At 38.1% G+C, this 20,926-nt stretch overlaps 4 protein-coding genes across 4 annotated transcripts; 2 read left to right on the top strand and 2 right to left on the bottom strand.

Annotated features, from left to right (window-relative positions):
- Positions 1–1,116: 1,116 nt before the first annotated feature.
- LOC118281024 (muscle M-line assembly protein unc-89-like) lies at positions 1,117–3,374 on the bottom strand. Its single transcript, XM_035601453.2, has 2 exons — positions 2,818–3,374; positions 1,117–2,279 (listed from the first exon to the last, which is right to left on the bottom strand). The coding sequence occupies exons 1-2, from the start codon at positions 3,254–3,256 to the stop codon at positions 1,531–1,533; spliced, it is 1,188 nt and encodes a 395-aa protein (XP_035457346.2). The 5' UTR covers positions 3,257–3,374; the 3' UTR covers positions 1,117–1,530.
- Positions 3,375–5,255: 1,881 nt separating this feature from the next.
- LOC118280852 (uncharacterized) lies at positions 5,256–8,191 on the top strand. The gene is made up of 2 exons (XM_035601239.2): positions 5,256–5,603; positions 6,432–8,191. The coding sequence occupies exons 1-2, from the start codon at positions 5,408–5,410 to the stop codon at positions 8,006–8,008; spliced, it is 1,773 nt and encodes a 590-aa protein (XP_035457132.2). The 5' UTR covers positions 5,256–5,407; the 3' UTR covers positions 8,009–8,191.
- A 3,499-nt stretch (positions 8,192–11,690) lies between these two features.
- LOC118281014 (uncharacterized) lies at positions 11,691–16,889 on the bottom strand. The gene has a single exon (XM_035601441.2). It carries the CDS (start codon positions 16,733–16,735, stop codon positions 15,476–15,478), a length of 1,260 nt encoding a protein of 419 aa, XP_035457334.2. The 5' UTR covers positions 16,736–16,889; the 3' UTR covers positions 11,691–15,475.
- Positions 16,890–17,342: 453 nt separating this feature from the next.
- Positions 17,343–20,830, top strand: LOC118281156 (uncharacterized). Its single transcript, XM_050700977.1, has 4 exons — positions 17,343–17,601; positions 18,213–18,393; positions 18,938–19,132; positions 19,733–20,830. The coding sequence occupies exons 1-4, from the start codon at positions 17,418–17,420 to the stop codon at positions 19,896–19,898; spliced, it is 726 nt and encodes a 241-aa protein (XP_050556934.1). The 5' UTR covers positions 17,343–17,417; the 3' UTR covers positions 19,899–20,830.
- Positions 20,831–20,926: the final 96 nt, after the last annotated feature.

Here is a 20,926-nt window from a genome sequence, read left to right as displayed (position 1 = left end):
TCGCTGCATCAAAATAATTATTTAATTGTTAAATGTTTCACTCGCCCCGTAAGGGTTTTCGTAAGGGGCGAACCACAACTCCAAATTAATAAAAACGGGGCGAGTGGAACATTTTAATCGGAAGGGGCAAAATCCAGGGGGCGAGCTGATACTACACCGGAGAAAGGCGGATATTTTTTGCCTATCCCGAGACTACCGACTCACTGAGAGTTCGAGACTCAGTGTTCAGCTGGCACCTTCGACTGATGAAGAGGAGGAGGGTGGAGAGAAGGAGTAAAAGTGTGAATAAATGGGTAAGCGATTATAAAAAAAAAACCAGAACCCTTAATCCCCAAAGGTTTTGTTTTGAGGGGAAATATCATTCAACGACTTCTTCCGCCTATGGCGAGGTGAGAGAGAGTGTCTGACTCTTACTGAATAAAAACCACCATATTTCGGAACCCCGGTAACCCGTTTGGCCGAAGATGTAGAAAGAAATGCACATCAAACTGTTACTAAAAACATCACCAGTTATGTTATAAAGCCATTGTAAGGGGAAAGAAAAAAATAGGATAGTTACTAAATACTAACTGTTAGCCGCGACTACGTACGTGTTGAATAAAGTAGACTAAGTAACTCATTAGTACATCAGCTACCTGCCAATAAAACTGCCGTCAAAATCGGACGAGCCATTTCAAAAATAAGCCGGAACAAACAGACAGACAAAAATTGTGAAAAAATACTTATTCATGCATGCATGAAGCAAAAAGCTACTATTTCAATATTACCAACAGACTCTGGAATCTAGACGAATAAATAAAATTGAATTCTATCTGAGGTATTTACTGAAAATTTTGAAATCGAAATATAACTGGTACTGAGACTGAATTTGAAGCATCAGCCCTACTAGGCCCCAGCAGCTATGGTGGACCGATGGCCCTTTGAGGCGCGTGCGGAACGCGACGCTCTTTACACAAAGTCTTCTTCCGGTCGACGACGAACTGTTGAATAGGTCTACTTTCCGCAATGAACGTCCTGTTACTGATATGGTATTAGTGACACATCAATATGTACACTTAGTTGCCATAAACGCTTTGAATTTGACCTTGATTATGATAATACAACATTAAACACACATTTGACACCACTACTCAAAATATTTACTCAAAATTAAGACACAACTCATACTTTTTACATAATTTCGACACGACAAAATTAGCTCAGCAATACAAATCCTAATAAAATAAAAATACCAAACAAATTGGCAACAGATTTAGCCCAAGAAAGCTCATGAATAACCTGATGGTAAGCAGATAGTAATCTAAGAACACATACAACACGAAAGGCATCACAAATGCAGTGCCAAAGAGTAAGAAACAGTCCAGTATTCCTTTTAAAAAAATTACATTCTTGGGCCAAATCAGTGCTAATTCAGTAAAAATAATCATCATTTAACAACTCTTAATAAAAATAAAAAGAAAAATCCATTTAGAATTATCAAACACGTTCAAGTTCATCACATCGTCAAAAATATTCACTAAAACGACAGTGCTATCTTTGCGTAATTTTAATTCTACCAGTATACCTTTCATCTGAGAAATTTTCGTAAAACAATTCTGGTGTCTGAGGCCTTTCTTGCTCAGCTTTCTTCAGACTAGCCAAAAGGCTTGCTTTATATTTTTCATAGAACAATCTATCTTGCTTCGTGTTTTTCGATATAGCTGCTAATGTAGTATTGACCCAAGCTTCGTAGTATGGTTTCGTTTGTTCATCTATAGACGCAGGAGCCCATCTCGCAACCTCAGTAGGCGGTGACACAATCATCTTCGAACTTTTTGGTGATAAAGCATACCTCTGTGGTTTCTTCTCTTTTTTTCTCTCAACTTTCTTCCTTACAGGAGACGATCTGTCTTTAAGACTAGTCTGGCTTGGACTCCTCTTCAATTTATATTTCAAAGAACTTGTATCCGTACACTTTGTGATTTTGAGTTTCTTCATAGCATCGGTCGGGATGCTAATTTCTAGAGGTGTTGGGTTTTTGACCTGATCAACGAAAGTTACTGCTTTAAATATTCTTACTTGGCCATTTTTCGACATAATAGTCTTGATCATTGGTTTCCGATTGTGTTTGTTTGGGCTTTGAGCGTTCCTCGAACTTGTCTTTTCGGGTTTTATAATACCCTTTTCTGGCTTTTTCTCCGGCACCGGGTCGTTTTTGGTTGAAACGTTATCTTCGGTCGATTGGATGATTTTGTCTTGCTTCTGTGTTATTTCTTCTGATATTGTGTTGGTGTATCGATCTGGAAAATAATTAGGAATTCTTCGTTATCGCTCGAAGTTTGGCATTGTTTTTAAACGTTACCCCACACTAGGATTTTCTCCTGTGTCGTGAGTGCGTTTACAAACATACAAACATACACATCACACCCAGACCCGAAACAACAATTTGTGAATCACACAAAGAGTTGCTCAGTGTGGGAATCGAACCCAGTTGCTCAGTTACCGCACCAAACGTACAGTCAAGTTGTGTCTATTCTCTAACTCATTGAATTAAAGAAAATTAAATTTGTCGTCAAAGGAGCTAAAGAGATCCATGGAACAGGACCGAGGAAGACTATGTTTTTTTATGCTATAAGCCGGTAAACGAACAGACGGATCACCTGATGGTTATCGGCAATCGCCGCCCATGGACACCCGAAACACCAGAGGTGTTACAAGTGCGTTGCCATTTATTATTAATTGGGTCTATGGTGTAGGTATGGGAGAATAGTTTGGGATAACACACAGGCTATTTTCTAGCCGCTGGCAGAAGCTACTTAATAAAACAAATAGTAATACCTGACTTAGCGCTTTTAATATTATTACTGACAGTTGGTTTAAGTTCTTCTTTCTTATTAGTAACCGACTGTGGTCTGTCCGTCTTTTGCGCAGAGGTCTTGAGTTTCAGCGTATATTTGTCTCGTATACGCTTCCTTAGTTCGAGAGCATTAGCAGAACCGTAACCATCATTACTTTTTTTAAGGCTCAGCTCTTTTTCAGTAGCATCCGTAATACTTTTTAATTTCCTCATGACGATATTCAGTCTCACCTTTTCTGGTATCTGATGGAATTTGGCCCACAAGTCCGAATCACCTCGCTCAGGGTGTATAATCTTAAGATCCGATTTTGTATTTTCATCTCTCATTTTGGTCTTTTCTGGTGATTTGCGCAAATCACCACGGTCCTTGATCTTGTCGATTTTTTTCTCAAACATGTCGTTGCGGCGTTTTTTTTCCATGACTTCGGTTAGAATTTTTGCTTTTATTACACTTACACTGAGAATTTACGATTGTTTAGTTTTTGCATTACGTTTCAGGTGTCTTGTCAGTTTGTATGCCAACTGGTTTTGTCTTCGTTTTTGTTTATGTTCTTGTTGGTTGATCGGTAAGAGGTTGGTTGTGAGGTGGTGAAAAGAGGTTTTTTTGTTCGAATGATAAACGTGAACATCATTTTGTAATGAAAATAAACCAATGTTTCTCGTAACTAAAAATCACGGTTTACTCACTTAAATTAATGGATAAAAGCTCTACTATTTTAGTTAGTTAGTAGCCTGCGTGACGTCGCCGCGTCTGTGCACGCTGCTCATGATGAAAAGTCGCCCTGTGACTCGAAACTAGTATTGCTGTTCTCCAGTAATTCTTACGAGACCAAACCGTGATTTTTAGTTAATTTAGTATCTCTCACGATAATTGTTGTAAAAATATATGAAACCAAATTATTATTTCTATAAATATGATTTTTACATGCCAACGTGTTATACAATGTAGTGTTATTACTAGAGACCGGATAATATGCAACATAAAAAGCTTGAAATATGCATGCAAATATGCATGAAAAATGCCTAAAATATGCACGAAAACTAACAGAATATGCAACATTAAATGAGTTTTTTTTTTGTTTTGTAAATATTATTCCTTTAGATTTAAGTATTTTGTTAGTAAATACTTGTCTTATGTTTTATATAAAATAAAAAAATATTAAGTTTTATATTTTTTATTAAAAAATCAGCATACATTTATAGAAAACTATCCATTGATAGATGTTAATTGATACAGTAACATGTAACATTATTTAATATTTTTGTAAACATTAACAATCAAGTATTGTTCCAAATGTTCAGTGGTAAGTTTTTATGGGTCGAAAATGATCGCTCCACATCTACTGAGGTAACTGGGCAGAATTTGAGCTTGGGTGCTATGTTAGCGCTTATATTTTCATTCATCATTCATCAATTCATCATCGATCATTTGTCTCTTTCATTTTTTGAGTACCTACCAAAACAAAATACGCGCGGCTGCCGAGTGCCCTACGCTCGAAAAATACCTACCTACTGTAAATTATAGCAATAATATGCATCATCACTAGATATTAGTAAAAATATGCTATTAACCTTGAAAATCGCCTAAATATGCAAATGCATATGCAAATATGCAAATGCATATTATCCGGTCTCTAGTTATTACACAATACAGTTCTCGGCAGTTATGTTATAGTTCTATAAAATGTTATATCGAATGTATAAACCCGTATCTGCCCTAAATTATGCGACATCTTGCGTGACACGAAGGCGATGCGGTGCGGCGCGTTGCGAAAAAAGCAAGCTGTCAAAATCTATGGACGTGTACTTCGTGACCAACTGCACGTCCGAAGCGGTACGACGCGGCGCGAACGCTATCGCTTCTAAATCGCTTACGCAGGACGTCGCATTACCCTTAGCCTACGACGTTTGGCCGCTATCTCGCCTGGTGGTAAGTGATAATGTGGTCTACGATGGAGCACGTAGACCACAAGCGTAGCCAGGTTTTAGTATCGGGTGGTATCGGGAGGGGTTCAAGAAAGTAAAACGAACAAAACTTCCTTCATGAACTTCCTTCATTCATGAGTACTATGTTAACTAGAAAAATAAACAATCAGTAGTTAATATAACCAGTAACTTACTACTTAAATATTATCTTAACTTTTCGGGGGGAGGGGGGGGGGTGGTTTGGTTGCCTACTGCAGAGTGCAGATCTTAGGCTTACAAAACCTATTTATTTATTAAGGCTTACCAACTAAGAAACATACATACAATCTCAAAAATATGGGAAACAGCAGTCAGTGTATGCTCTAAAATTAAAGGTAGGCTCAACACTATTTTAACCTATGGTTAGCAATCAATCCTCCTTAAAAAAACAAATCCAAGACCAACGAGACAAAAACCAAAAACAAAGACTTTTTACTTTTTTCTTATAACAACGTCAAAACTTATTTACAAAACATACCTCTAATATAAAAATAAATTGAAAAAAGTAAGTAAAAAATCGTAAAACAAACCACTGAATGAAATGAAATAGTGGAAACAATAGGAGAAGAACCAATAATTATGATTATAAAAGTTTAGTTAGACAAAATGAATAAACCCAAATCGATTGTGGTAAAGTCAAAATCTTCTAACAGTGCAATTACTATGAAATCAGAGCCAAGAAAGCGCAAAAAGAGTAGAAGTAATGCTGAAATTCAGCGTCTCATACTGAAGAAGAGAGGAGTCTACGTGGAAAAGAAGGCTACTAAAATGTCTATTAATGAAAGAGATTTAAGTCCAGTTGGTAAGTTTCAGAACCTTAATAAAATTAAAGAAAGCAACGTCACGCCTTTTATCCCCGAAGGGGTAGGCAGAGGTGCTCATTACGACACGTAATGCCGCTATACAATGTACACCCACTTTCCACCATTTGTGTTATAAGTCCCATGTATTAGGGGGTGAGCCTATTGCCATATACTGGACACAATTCCGGACTCCGTGCTACTACTGAGAAATTTTCGAAAAACCGAAAACACCCCAGCAATACTTTGCCCGACTCGGGAATCGAACATGAGACCCCTTCTTCGGCAGTCACTTGCGACCACTCGACCAACGAGGCAGTCCTTAATAAAATTACTATTTTTTAAATAACGCCTTTTATCCCCGAAAGTGTAGGCAAAGTTGTTTTTGGTCCGGAGCTGCGGACAACGTAAAAGGTTACCGGGTTAGAAAACCCCCAGTAAAAGTGGTATCGAAAATCCGATTGCTGATACTCGCGTTGGCAATCCGAACGCTACCGATTGCCGACAGTGGACGCAGTCTGAAAAATTGATCCGTTTGATGTGATCCGTCCAATGCGTACGAATGAACGGATGCTTACATTTACCCAGCCACTGTGCCAGACTTGTGTACTTTGTCTGATATTTTATTGTTGCCATTGAAAACCTTAATTCTAAATTGTTAGTAACGGAATTTCTGAATAACAAAAAAACAATTATTATAATCAAAAACCCCAATAGTCTTTAATCTACTCAAAAATTCAACCCGATATCTTGACTACAACAGTAATCCCTACTTGGAAACACTAAGCCAGTAATCACAGACCTACCTTTCCTTTTCATTATCATTCAAGGCCAATCCCTACCCACCCCGAGACCGCCATCAAGTCCACGACCAATACCACGACCAGGTAGAAAGAGATTCCTGGCATCAGTCCTCAAAATCCTATCCCAATCCACCACTGGAACCCAGTACCCAGACCGAGACAACTCAGAAAAACTAAGAAAACAAGACAGAATCAAATCCAGACTGAAAAAGAAGATTGACGATGAAATAATCCCAGAAGACAACAGCACATCAACGTATACCAAAAGAAAACCTAGATACAGGTCTAAAATACTGAACGAAGCACATCACGGCTCCGATTTTGAGCAACTCATAGTTTTGCAATCGACAAAAGAAATTACGCATACACCATCAAACGTGTCTGAGAGAAGCTCTTTCAGGGAACCAGACACAATCAAATGGGCTGATATAATGCTGTCCTCTCCCAAAAAGAGCCTGGACATACCAGTGCTAGAAGAAACTAAAGAAAAAGAGAACCAAGAGACGCCTATAACGCCTACAGAAGCAAAAATCAAACCAGTCGATAAAGACCCTTCTACTTTAATAGCAGAAGTACCTAATAAGGACGATAAGAAGTTCTACAATTTCTTCTACGATCTCCTAGAGACCACTTTCAGTGTATACAACGTTAAAACTGAATTTAATAACATACCTACTCCATCCGCGTTTTCATCGAAAGTACATTTTGAAATGGACGAATCTGTAGCTAAGAAATTGACGATACCGAAAACGAAAGATCCAACTCCTGAGGAGAAAGAGAAAGAACCGCTTCCGAAGTACTACTGCATCAAACCAGATATAAAAGACAATTGGGACGACAAACAGTTGTTAGAACATTTTCAGCCAAAACCTATTAAACGTGTAAGGACATTATCCCCAACTAAATCAGTGAAGAGACGACATAAAATAAAACCGGAGCCAATAGAATACAAAAAGAGACCGATACCAGCAACAACTAGTTTGCAAGTACCAACCAAGAAAACAATGAAGAAAGAAAGAAAGAAAATATTTATGAATCTATTAAAAGAACAACTAAAAATGGAAGACGATGCTTTCGAAGAACCAAGGAACTTCTACGAAGCATTGAAAATCATAGCACGAAACAAACGAAGATACAAAAGATCTATACATTTCGCTGACTCAAAAAAACCTAGCGAGGGAGATGTACATGAATGTCAGTTTAAAAGAAGAAGATTAATATCAGCTAGCACGAAATCCAGCAAAAAGTCGTATAATCCAGAAAGCGATTTCTTCAAATCAATGAAATCCTTTTCACATAATTCAAATGGTAGTGCTAATTTCAAGAAGCGTAACACGATACGTGTAGCTGATTCAGAAATGGAAAATGCTTCGGAGCATTCGTTGGAAGTGTTTGGTTTTGATTATGAGCCTGTTACTAAACCTACTCCTGCCTTTAAGCAGTTTCCATCCTTCCCGCCTTCAACAGCCACGAGTCAGGAGTACGGTTTCAATCAAACTTTGCTCATGAAATACAGTGATAGTGGCACTAGCTCCATTTTAGAAAGTTCACATCTGAGGGCCCAACATGGATTAAGATCTCTAAGTGAATTATTAAATGACTAACTCCGCGCTCAAGACATTTAATGATTACTTAAACTATTCCTTAGTAACGATTTTGTATCGAAATTAATTGCTAAGGACTCGGTTAAGTAACCATTAAATGACTCTGAGTACGGCGGTAACAATTCTAAGGTCTTTCTATAATATTTATTAAAAAAAATGCAAATAAATAATTTTGAAAGTTTTTTGGGCCGTTTTATTTGTCGTTTTTAGCTTCTTAATAAATGGTATCTTACTAATTTAATGGGACAAGCCCGCCAAAACCTCCCATACCGCTGCAACTCCTGTGCACCAGGATCTACAGTAGATACAACCATGAAAACACCGGAACATTGAAGTCCGGCGCGTCCCAGGGACATGAATGACTGTCTTGGATCCCGCAACGAAATAAATCAGAAGACATTTTTAGAGGAGAAAAGAAAACGATAGATTTAGATATCTTACTACTCGTAATATTCGTCGTAATATCACGCCTTTTATCCCTGAAGAAGTAGGCAGAGGTGCACACAATGTACACCCACTTTTCACCATTTGTGTTATAAGTCCCATATAATAGGGGTGAGCCCATGCCTATTGCCATATACTGGGCACAATTCCAGAATCCATGCTACTACTGAGAAATTTCCAAAAATCCGAAAAAAAGCCCAGTAATACTTTACTCCTTGTCCGGCAGCCGCACTTGCGACAACTTAGCCAACGAGGCAGTCAATCATTAAAAAATATCTAGAAATAAAACAACAATTATAATAGTATTGCAGTTTTTATTTATTTCTTCAGTTCTTAGTGCTAGCTACAGCTTTAGTGAGCCCGTTTAAGAGATTTTAAACTATTATAATAAAATAAAAGAAATGTAAAACAACAGAAAACAACAATTTTAAAGTACTCATGTTCACAAATAGGTAATGCAACTAGTCCATTCTAACCGGAGCTGCGGACTACTTAGTGCGTTTACCGGGGTTCCGGCTCGAAAAGCAGGAGTAGGAACGGGGTGGTTTTAAGTCAGTAAGAGTCTGATACTCCCTCTCGCCTCGTCCAAAGCGCGAAGTAGATACATACATACATACATATCGTCACGCCCATAATCCCCGAAGGGGTAGGCAGAGGTGCACATTATGGCACGTAATGCCACTGTGTACACCCACTTTTCACAATTTATGTAGTAAGTCCCATGTAATAGGTGGTGAGCCTATTGCCATATACCGGGCACATTTCCAGACTCCGTGCTATCACTGAGAAATTTTCGAAAATCCGAAAAAAGCCCAGTAATACTTCGCCCGACCCGGGAATCGAACCCGAGACCCCTTGCCCGGCAGTAGCACTTGCAACCACTTGGCCAATGAGGCAGTCGCGAAGTAGATAATTGTATGATTGTCATAAAAAAGCCAGTTTATTCCATAACTTTCAATTCGAAAGATCGAAGCGAACTAGATCGCGGTCCGCCATGTCATTGGTTGAGAGCAAAATCTCGACCTACCTCCCATTAAATCCGTGGCAGATACTTTTAGAACACCTTATATATGAACATGAGTACTTTCGCCCTTTGAAAAGACCATAAACTATTAAAAAATAACTTAAATTATATCTCTATTAAAGCCGATATCTAATACAGGATTTATAAAGTTCAAAAAATAATCAACCACAGTAAATTAAACCTTAAAACTATAGCTATAATTGTCCTTATTCATTGCCCCATTTACTATAAACTCGGTGTTACAATACAATTTTGAATTCTATTACCGTAAACTTAAGACACGTTTTGCTTTAGAATATGATTTGCATTTAATGCTACCCTTATGGCAATGGAAATAAGACTCAAAATTGCATGTAAAATATAATGTAGCTACATTTGAAACTTGGCAGGTTTTCAAAATTAAGTATTTTTAACTGAAACTTGGCTCAAAAAGATTTCCTATAAAAATTGGCACGATAGACATACCAATTTTATAATAACTACTGTGGAACATACAATAAATGGGTTAATGGTAATTAGTGAACGATATTTAAACACGTGATTGTACTCATGATAACAAACAACTTTCCCAAAGAAACTTTTTTTGCATACTCATTAGTTTTATTTTTATCACAAAGAAAACAAGAAAATTTCATTAGCACGCGCGCGTAATGTTGCAAAATACCTATTCGAGAAAGCTCTACTATTTTCAAGTCAGATCGGGATTCATACTCATGAGCAGCGTGCAATTATTACATAAGAATTAAACAAATTTTCAATATAGTCATGGGTACTATTATAATTAAGTAGTAATTCGCAGCGTCGGGGTTCGATTCCCGAGCTAATTATAAATAAGCTATACATCACAAAAGTAGGTGGTTACAAAGCTTCTATTATTTAAAATATCACAATTATTTGTCAACATCATGCCTTAAAGACCAAGGGGACAGACAGAAGTGTCTGTTTTGCCTTCTCCTAAATTTAAAGAAACCCCTAAGTAAATATAGGTGGCTAAATTCCAGACTTCGTATTACAAAGCGATTTATCGAAAATATCGAAAAATACCCATTAAAGGTACGCGTCCACAGGTCCGCATCGTATGCACCGCACGCAACGGATTTTAGTTTGTCTTGTATAGAAACTCATACAACTGCGTCCACTGATCCGCATCGTACGGACCGCTCATCGGCAATGCCTAAATACGATGCGTACCGATGACGTCATACGAAATGTCAATGGCAAAAATCCGAGTGATAGTGACATCAGCAATCCGATTGCTAATACTTGCGTCGGCAATCCGAACACTGGCGATACAGTGGACGCAGTCTGAAAAATTAATCCGTTTGTACCGATCCGTCCGACGCGTGCGATGCGTTCGAATCGTGCCGACGCATGGCTCTCCCACACTTAAATAAAAAAACATGCGTCACGTATCATGGTTCGCGTGACGCCAGAACAGACAAATGTATAGACAAACTCTTAATCCTTTGCACTGGACCGATGATACCTTATGCGACGTCTTGCGAGGGCGATTTACAAGCGAATGCGAAGCGGTGCGGTAACAAGCGAATTCAACGCGATGCGGTGTGACCAAGCCAATTGATCGCTCACTGCATCCCACGTGCGGTTGATCACGTAGGCCACATCAATAGCTTTTGTCAGTTTCTTGTATTCGCGCCGCGCCGCACCGTTTCGCGTTCGCTTCTACATCGCTGACGCACGACATCGCGATAGAGTAACCGATGATACGATCGACGTATTTTGTTTCAGATATGACCTTCCCTTAAAAACTAAAATATTAAACATAATCTCACTTAATTGGTCACAAAAATCTAAATAATAATAATTCATAATACATCATCATCATGATATTAGCCAGGAAACGTCAGTAAGAACTGTACCGACGATCGAGAATCGAAACGAGAGCACGTACAAACCACGCCCCTCTCTATTTTATCATCTAGCGGTCCCATACTACAAACATAATGTTGCCAATTGTCCACATTATCGACATTTTAATGTGTGACTATCTTCACCTTTTTTACATATTATATCATTGAATAGAGCCTTGTTTGTGTCACAGTGCACAATCACATTATGGCATCTCCTCTTTGTACTTGCTTCATAGAGCATGTAAGGCAGTAGACAGAATCTGGCTGATAGCATGATGATGTTAACATTATGTCTTTTATTGCCCCATAGGTAAATCACAACAGACCACGACAGATCAACGTATTTTAATAAACAGGCTAGGCATTTAATAAAATAGCTGATTTAGCTGACATACGGTCTTCGGCACGTAACTTGGCATTTTTTTTTAACTAATATAAAGTTCCGCCAATCGCACAGGGATTGATCCTCACAAGCATCGTGCGCAGATGCGGCGACGACGTTGCGCTGACTATTGAACGTCCGCGTCCGCGTATATTTAGTTAATATTTTTTTTGAAAAAAATTATAACAAGATCTTGCCAAGTTATCTGCCAATCTTTAAACCTATATAAAAATTTACAATTAAAAATATTTGTACATTTTTTTAAATCACAGCAAACTTAATACTAATGATATTAAAAAACTAACTACCGTACTCAGACACATTTGACACATTGGAAAACGAAAATGATTCTGAGTACGGCGGTTAAACTTTTACATTCACAAAGGCATAAGGGTTAGCATTCGCTTTATGACATAGGTAACAGAGTTCAAAATTGCATGAATATATTCTTACCTTAGTTTTAAAATAAAGCAAGAAACAGGGATAGCATTCGCTGTATGATATAGGTTTTTAGTTTTTAGTATAACTTTCGTGAGGCATACTAAATTAATTATTATGTTATCGGCTTACTCACGTAACGTTTTGACGAGGAACTCGACTAGTTTCAAGCCATGCTAGAGGCTCATATTCATGAGTAGCATTCCGCGACACACGACGCGACGCGACGACTGTCGCGCTGCTACGAGCCTCTAACATAGTCTGAAACTAGTCAAGTTCTGGTAAGCGTCCACAGGCCCGCATCGTACGCATCGCACGCATCGGACGAATTATCTGCGTCCACTGTTCGGATTGCTGACGCGAGTATTGGAGCAATCGGATGACCGATGTCACTGTCACTCGGATTTTTGGCATCGGCATTCCGTATGACGTCATCGGTACACATCGCGAGTAGGCATTGCCGATGATGCGGTCCGTACGATGTGGATCAGTAGACGCAGTTGTATGAGTTTCTATACAAGACAAACTAAAACCGTTACGTGCGATGCGTACGATGAGGACATGTGGACGTACCTTTCCTCGTCAAACAGTTACGTGAGTAAGCCGATAACATAATAATTAATAGGTTATATAGTCCAATATTGTATGAATATATTCTTAAATTATAATGTTTAAATGAAGCAAGAAAACCCAGTAGGTATTTGTCGGTCAAAAGGTACATAAATTAGATATTTTAATGACATGCAATTATCATCACGCTTTCTATTCCCCCGAAAGAGGTGAAAAAATCGTTATAACCTACCCTCATTCTAAGTGATTGTCACAATATGCCTTCTTCCATTCACCCCTATAACTAAGGGCGCTATGCCACCGGAAACGTGCTATGTAGCTATGCTACGAAACTATGTGACCGTTTCCACTGATACTAAGCTATAAGGTAGAGTTGTACAGATGGGACCCAGTAGGGCTGATGCCCGATCCGGAGCTGCGGACAACGTAAAAGGTTACCGGGGCTCCAAAGGCTTTCTTGAAACCAATCTCAATGTCTACAATTTCAATCCAACAAATTCACAATAATTATTCAAAACTATACCACCACAATCGTAGCTGTTACAATAGCATTCAGAGTACGGAATATAAAACCAATCTCAATTTGTTAAACGAGTAGTAACAAGCCTAGCTGCCGAACAAACCGTCTCAGGTTCGATTCCCGAGTCAGAAATATTCTCATACTGTGGTAGCAAGCGTAACTGTCGAGCAACACGTATCAGGTTCGATTGCTGAGTCAGAAAAATATCAGTAAGGACACGAAACCTGATACCTATTGTTTATACTGTGGTAGCAACCGTAACTATCGAACAAAACGTCTCGGGTTCAATTCCCAAGACAGAAAATTCTCAATAATAACACGAAACCTGGTACCTATAGCTCATTCTGTAGTAGCAAGCGTAACTACTGAGCAAAACGTCTCGGGTTCGATTCCTGAGTCACACAAATCCTCAATAATAACCCGAAACCTGGTAACTACTTATTGCTTATACTGTGATAGTAAACGTATCTGCCGAATAACACGTCTTGGGTTCGATTCCCGAGTCAGAAAAATTATCAAAAATAACACTAAACCTGGTACCTATGGCTCATACTGTGCTAGCAACCGTAACTACCAAGCAACTCGTATTAGGTTCGATTCCTGAGTCAATCAAGTAAAACGAAGCTTAAATATTGACCGCGTATAACATGAAAATCAAGACTACTACCTTTCTCTTTGAGAAATAAAAAGCGTGATAATGTATGAATGTTTGTATATTTCATAGTTAGTTAGTTTACGAAAAGTGAGATTTCTATGTCATCTTTTTCTATTATATTATAGTGAAGTACAGTACCCTTAGTACGAGCGTTCGGCGTTCTGATTGGCCGGCTCGAATAAATCAACCAATCAGTACCCTTAGTATGAGTTAGCTTTACGTTCAACAAGAGCGCATTCGGAGTTCTGATTGGTTGGTTCACTCGTGCCAGCCAATCAGAACACCGAACACGCATTCGTTTCGTTTTCGTTTAACGTAAAGCAAACTCGTACTATGAATAGTGTACGCTTGGTACCTACAAGTAGAGTACCTCTACCAAACTAAAGTTAACTCATACCAAGGTTACTGGCATACAGGAGTTTGCTGAGCCTCAGTGCAAGGTACAAATTAGCTTATTAAGCTTACAAAGCAACAGTAGGTATAAAAATTTGCATTAAGTAGTAAGTAAGTAATGAATGATACCACATACATAATTATCTGTCAACTACCCGCCTCAGCTTCGCATGGGTGCAATGGTGATATATATTATGCATGTATTATACATATAAACCTTCCTCTTGAATCACGCTATCTATTAAAAAAACCACATCAAAATCCGTCGCGTAGTTTTAAAGATTTAAGCATACAAAGGGACATAGGGACAGAGAAAGCGACTTTGTTTTATACTACGTAGTGATGATATTTTAAGAATAAGTTTCTAATTGACGGGGGAACCCTTCAAAAGGCGCCTAGCTTTTTGGGAAAAATTAGGTAGTGTAGGATGGTCTTTTACCTCATTAAAACGTACCCTAGTAGTCACCATCTGCACCTAACAGAGGCACAGGATCCTCTTACTAGACCAACCCCGGAGTAGCATAACAAAGTACCTGATTAAAAAAGGGTAGTTGATAGAGTATGAAAATTAAAAAACTGTTTAGTCCGTCAGTTAGACAATTAAAAAATTTTAGACAAGCATTTTATCATATTATAAGGTTACAATAATCAGATAAAACAAATTTAAGTTTAGTAGTGGGAGCTCGCTACATCACGGTATTCTATAAAATTTTGTAAATCAAGACGGCAGACGACATGTAATAAAATCGTGGAAAATAAATTATAACAAAAGAAAAAATACGTGACTAATATTTACAAAATTAATCCACCAGACAGACATTAAAACATTCATGACCCGTGCGTTAGGCGTGTTGCCTTCCGCGCGCGCCTCAAAGAGCCATCAGACCACCACAGATGGGGCCCAGTAGGACTGATGCCTGATCCGGAGCTGTGGACTACCTAGCTAACTAGCTCGAAAATCAGGAGCAGGACTGGGGTGGTTTTTAATCAGTAAGAGTCTGACATTCCTTCTCACCTCGCCTAAGGCGGAAGAAGTCAATAAATTATTTTATCCCCTCAAATATTAGGGTAGATATGATGATGAATCATACTAGTCATAATATTATAATTATGTGGTATCATCCATTACTTAAATATTAAATAAATAAAGAAATACCCTTACAAAATCTCCTATAATTTGATTTGCGGTATGCGGTAAGGCACGAGGGCTAATTCAGGTCCACTATTGAATGTATGCGTAAACTTCAACGTAGCAATCTTCTTCGGCATCGCAACAATCACCAAATGTCCGTCTTCAATCTCCGATACATCTATTTGTAATATCTGACACGTAGAAAGAACGGGACAGTCGGATCGTTCCATGAAATTATACTGTTTGACTGGGGCTGTGTGAAATATGTCCAATTCACCGTCTGCATAAGGAGCGTAGTAGATCCGTAGAACTCCCCAATTTGATCCAACGAAGTATACATCTCCGTATGGTCTTATAATTATGATATCTCGTAGTAAACCATCGTCAGGTATAGAATGGTTTAGTACATACATCCATTGGAAGTAGATTCTCCAATCAAGTTGTTCTAAAAAGTTGTACTCTTTTAATTGGTGCAAGAGATTTGAGTCTGGTCCCAGTGCGCATACGAAAACCATCTCGTTATTGACTATAGTGTATATCTTCCGATGGAAAGTTAACACATTGAGCTGCTTATTTGTGTATCCAAGAGACATGATACCGTCTTCAGAACGAGTGATATAGTGCGCTTTTAACTGCCGTTTATAGTAATTACACATGTATATCTCATCCGCTAAGGTAACAAAGTATAACGTATCATCTGTTAGATAGAAAAGTTTACCGTTACTGAATGTAGTGTTACTATCATCCAAAGTTATGTCAAATATTGCTTTCTTAATGAGATAAAGTTCTAAGTGGTAGCTCTGAATGACAATAGCTACATCGTTCTCTATGTACCTTGAATAATCGCCAGTGATTGATTCTCGTTTCCCTTCCTTCAGTGTTTCCATGTCATAATATACTACTGCACCTTTTTTATGGACTCCTAGTACATTTTTGTCGAGAATCACGAAGTTTCTTATCTCTTCATACATGCGGGAGGCTGCGGCAAACTCGTCCCTGCTTTCATTAGCATCTGATAGCCGATTCCACAGCGACAAAGATCGGTAAAGGTGGAAATAGTTTAATCCTGCTTTCTGTTTACTTCTCGCCTTCAGTGTGAACTTAGCTCCAAAGTCTCTTATACAGAAAGTACGCCATAAGTCGTCTAATTCAGTTATCTCGTTAATTATTGTCAACCATCTGGCACACACACCTCGGACTTTCCACAAATCTTTAGCAGGTAAGTGGTAAAATATATTCAGTAAAAGTTCCGTTGGTAACAAACACATGTAACTAAGATTATTGCTGGTGTCTGACATTTTGGTTGTATGTTTCAGCTTTTGTGCAGGGTTTTTGATGTTTTTTTATTAGTTTTTATGTTATTTCATGATGTTATTTTGATTTTTTTCTAAACAAACTGTTCACAAACAAACATCCGATTTGACATTGAGCTGTCATGTCATGGGTCACTTCTTTTCGTCTGTCAAGTGAAAGGTAGGTATTTGGATTTTAGGATTTTGAGCATAGCTTTGTTTCAAATTGCTGCAGATTGAAAAATTATTCCTTGTCATATTATTAAAGAACCATATATAGGTATTATGTATATACATAATGAATGTAAATTTGTAATTAATTTTGTTTTATTTAAATAAAAATATGATAATTCCTTGCTGGAATCTGTTTCTCCATCATTGGCCAAACAATCGCTTATTACCTACCAGGCGAGATTTTAATCAAACGCCAAGCTATTATTGAATTATTTAATATAAATGGTGTGATCAAAGCATTATTATTTAATTAATTTTTCTTTTTTAGCTTCCTAAACGAAATACTCTGATCTGAAAATATTATTGTTCTTAAGTGAATGAATGAAATGTTTACAAATCTATATTCTGTGGACTAAACTATTGTTATGACTTTAGTTTGTTGTCAAATTCAATTTAAAAAACAAAACGGTGAATCGTAAAGAAATAATTATTTACTTACGAATAATTATTTAAAATGACTGCATTTAAACAATTAAAAGATGTCAGTAATGCCTTCGAGCAGCAATTGCGTGACATATCTACTGAATTATTCTCAGCAAAGATACAAGAACCGTTTGAAGAAGGGCTAACGAACAAATTACAAGATTTAACTTTTTTAACTTCAAAATTAAGGCTGTTAAAAGCGAAGCCTTTGTCTGGTGAGTGATTAAACCTGTAAAAGTATAATTTGTCTTAGTAATTGAGTAGTTTAAATACCGAAAATATCTCGTTTTTAGTCAACAAATCCTTCTAAATACTAGCTAAAGCTAACAATACAAAAAAGAACTTTGTTTCTAGTTTTCATTGAAATTTCAAGTGAGATTTTATACAGATTATCATGTTAGAGTTCTTGATAGTTGCGTTTCAGGATCTGGTAATACTTAGATAAAACAAAACGTTAAAAAGAACACCTTCTAACTATCTATCTAACTGGTATCAGCCGGCAGACGTATCACCTGATGGTAAACATTATTTACAAGTGCATTGCGGGCCTTTTGGGAGTTAGGTTTTATTTTAAGGTTTGTTTGGTAAACGGGGATTGGAAAGATTGGGATAAGGGGTAAATGGACCTACAGTAATCACACTCGTACAATAAAATATGTTGTTTTACATTGGTTTTCTGTGAGGCCGTGTTATCACTCCGGTTGAGCTGACCCATTAGTGCCAAACCATGGCTCTCCCACAATAATTATGGCACATTTCGCTGAACCAATCTTGACTATCAAAAATATACTTTAAACATTAAAAATCAATTTCTCTCACTTTCCAGCCTTACCACAAATCACGGAGCGAACAAAAACAGAAGAAACTATAAAGGAGTATGGAGAACTGGCACAATGGAAGGTTTTGGAACAAAGTATAGTGAAGTCTCTGACTCAGGCACATGCTGTGAAGGCTCTCCTCACTACGCCGGACCGTAATCTAGAACCTGATCTTGTGGAGAGAAAAGAGTAAGTATAGGAGAATGCCAAATACTAGGCACTTTTCAAATTTCAAATCTGGAGAGAATTGATGAGTTTTGGAAATTTTGAGTAGAAATTTCCGAAATTTCACTTCTTTGCCTGTTGCAGTAATATAACCTGAGATCCCTTGCTCACGAAACGAAACCAGACCGCGTTTGGCGCTTTGATTGACCAGCGCAAATGAACCAACCAATCAGAGCGCCGAACGCGCTCTCGTTTCGCCTTCGTTCAACGTAAAGCATATTCATACTAAGAGTACATCAATCCCAAAGCGCCGGACTACCTAGCGGGTCACCAGGACTCCTGCTCGAAAAGCAGAAGTAGGAACAGGGTGGTTTTTAGTCAGTAACAGTCTGACACTCCCTCTCGTCTCGCCCAAGGCGGGAGAAGTAATAGAATGATTTCCCTCTCTTAAAAAAAATTGTGGCTATTTTAATAATGTCGTCCAACCAACACATATTTATCTTACCTCTATTTCTTTGGCCAGCTTGAAGCTTGAACTAACATCAAAATTATTATTTCACAATTCCAGACAAATAACCACAGCACTCAAGGAGTTCCGCCACCAAGAGTCACAGCTGCGTCACCTGAAGAGTTTGGAAGCGGAGAAGGAGGCAGAGCTAGCTGCTGCAAGGAGTCTCTGGGATCAGGAGTTGACACAGTTGAGAGATATGAGGGAGTCTGGCAATTACTTCGAAGAGTATGATGTTACTAGTCCTATGTATAAGTGAGTTTTAATTTTTTTATTCATTTGCTACCTAGACTTTTTTCGCTTTTTCGAAAATTTCTCATTAGTAGCTTGGAGTCTGGAATTGTGTTCAGTATATGGCAATAGGCTCTCCCCCTATTACATGGGACTAATAACACAATTGGTGAAAAGTGGGTGTATGTTGTACAGTGGTATAACAACCCGTAATGTGCACCTCTGCATAGGCAACCGTCTGTCGTGCAAGCAGGTTCGAATCCCGCACGGAGCAACTCTTTCTGTGATCTACAAATTGTTGTTCCGAGTCTGGGTGTCATGTGTATGTGAACCTGTATATTTGTAAACGCCACAGACACAGGGAAAAATTCTAGCGTGAGGCAACGTTTTTAAAAAAATAAATTAAATACCTGTGTGTTTGGGGCGAATTTGAAAGAAAACTGATTTTTCCTACATCTGATTATGACGTTGGTAAATATACCATTATCGGACAATAAAGGAAAAAAGTTATACTTACTAGCAAAAAATACAATAAAAATGTTAATAGACATAATCATTGTATGATGAAACCCTCTAATTAATTTAATAAAGATATTTAAAACATACTTATACCAATTTTTCCAGGAAACTCCGCACCGTAGTCGACAAACTGGAGCTGATGCGATGGTTGGTCGGGAGACTGGTGACGTCACGCGGCTCCCGAGACTGGCTCGCTACACCGGACCGCACAGCGCATCTACTACGACTGGCTACTAAGCATAATAATGTTGATACGTTTCTTAAAGACTAACGCTCAAATACTGAAATGCTACTCAATTTTAGGTTGTACTTAAATATCGTGGCCTCGTTGGTCGAGTGGTGGCAAGTGCGACTGCCGAACAAGGGGTCTCGGGTTCGATTTCTGGGTCGGGCAAAGTATTGCTGGGCTTTTTTCGGATTTTCGAAAATTTCTCAGTAGTAGCACGGAGTCTGGAATTGTGCCCAGTATATGGCAATAGGCTCACCCCCTATTACATGGGTCTTATAACAAAAATGGTGAAAAGTGGGTGTACATTGTATAGCGGCATTACGTATCGTAATGTACACCTCTGCCTACCCCTTCGGGGATAAAAGGCGTGAAGTTGTGTGTGTGTTAAATATCGTGCTACCGGAGCTGCGGACTACCTAGCGGGTTTACCGGGGCTCCGGCTCGAAAAGCAGGAGAAGGAACGGGGTGGTTTTTAGTCAGTAAGAGTCTGACACTCCCTCTCGCCTCGCCCAAGGCGGGAGAAGTAATTAGATGATTTTCCCCCATCAAAAAATAAATAAATATCGTGCTATCTCTGTCTTTTTATAAATAATTGTTAGTGACTGAAATGTTTTTGAGAGCGTCTTAAAATTGGGTAGCGTTTGAGTATTCGAACGTAAGTTTCTTTAACGTAATATACTTAATAAGTTTGAAGACAAAATAATCAGTAGTTTTTGTACTATATCTCATATTTGGGTAGTTTCTTCACATCACATCAACAGCCTATAAGTGGCCACTGCTGATCAAAGCCTCTTCTCACACGGAGAAGGTTTGAGCATTTATCACCACGCTTGCCCAAGTACTTGCAAGTTAGCGTTGGGTTGGATAGTTTTCTCAGAAAAAAATAATATTTCGACTTTTCAATACAATAAATTATTCAAAAATAATTACACTTTCATTCATAGATTTTATGACCTACATAATTATCGATATTTTCTTGCTACTATTCTAGAAATAAGTCTGTTATTTAACATAAAAACGGAATAACGTCAAAACACACTATTTCATAGCTTATAAAAATAAACAATTAA

This window comes from Spodoptera frugiperda, chromosome 19, assembly GCF_023101765.2.
Source record: "Spodoptera frugiperda isolate SF20-4 chromosome 19, AGI-APGP_CSIRO_Sfru_2.0, whole genome shotgun sequence".
In the NCBI taxonomy this organism is placed as follows: domain Eukaryota; kingdom Metazoa; phylum Arthropoda; class Insecta; order Lepidoptera; family Noctuidae; genus Spodoptera; species Spodoptera frugiperda.
The sequence above is the reverse complement of the archived record's forward strand: the minus strand, read 5'-3'. Positions and strand labels throughout refer to the sequence as shown.

Bases quoted from the DNA above. Each gene is read 5' to 3' on its own strand.
- LOC118281024 (XM_035601453.2), bottom strand. From the start codon at position 3,256: ATGGAAAAAAAACGCCGCAACGACATGTTTGAGAAAAAAATCGACAAG. The intron at 2,280-2,817 runs GTATTACTATTT...ATTATTTTCCAG, and splicing joins TATTAAAAGCGCTAAGTCAG to ATCGATACACCAACACAATA.
- LOC118280852 (XM_035601239.2), top strand. From the start codon at position 5,408: ATGAATAAACCCAAATCGATTGTGGTAAAGTCAAAATCTTCTAACAGT. The intron at 5,604-6,431 runs GTAAGTTTCAGA...TTATCATTCAAG, and splicing joins AAGAGATTTAAGTCCAGTTG to GCCAATCCCTACCCACCCCG.
- LOC118281014 (XM_035601441.2), bottom strand. From the start codon at position 16,735: ATGTCAGACACCAGCAATAATCTTAGTTACATGTGTTTGTTACCAACG.
- LOC118281156 (XM_050700977.1), top strand. From the start codon at position 17,418: ATGACTGCATTTAAACAATTAAAAGATGTCAGTAATGCCTTCGAGCAG. The intron at 17,602-18,212 runs GTGAGTGATTAA...CTCACTTTCCAG, and splicing joins AAAAGCGAAGCCTTTGTCTG to CCTTACCACAAATCACGGAG. The intron at 19,133-19,732 runs GTGAGTTTTAAT...CAATTTTTCCAG, and splicing joins GTTACTAGTCCTATGTATAA to GAAACTCCGCACCGTAGTCG.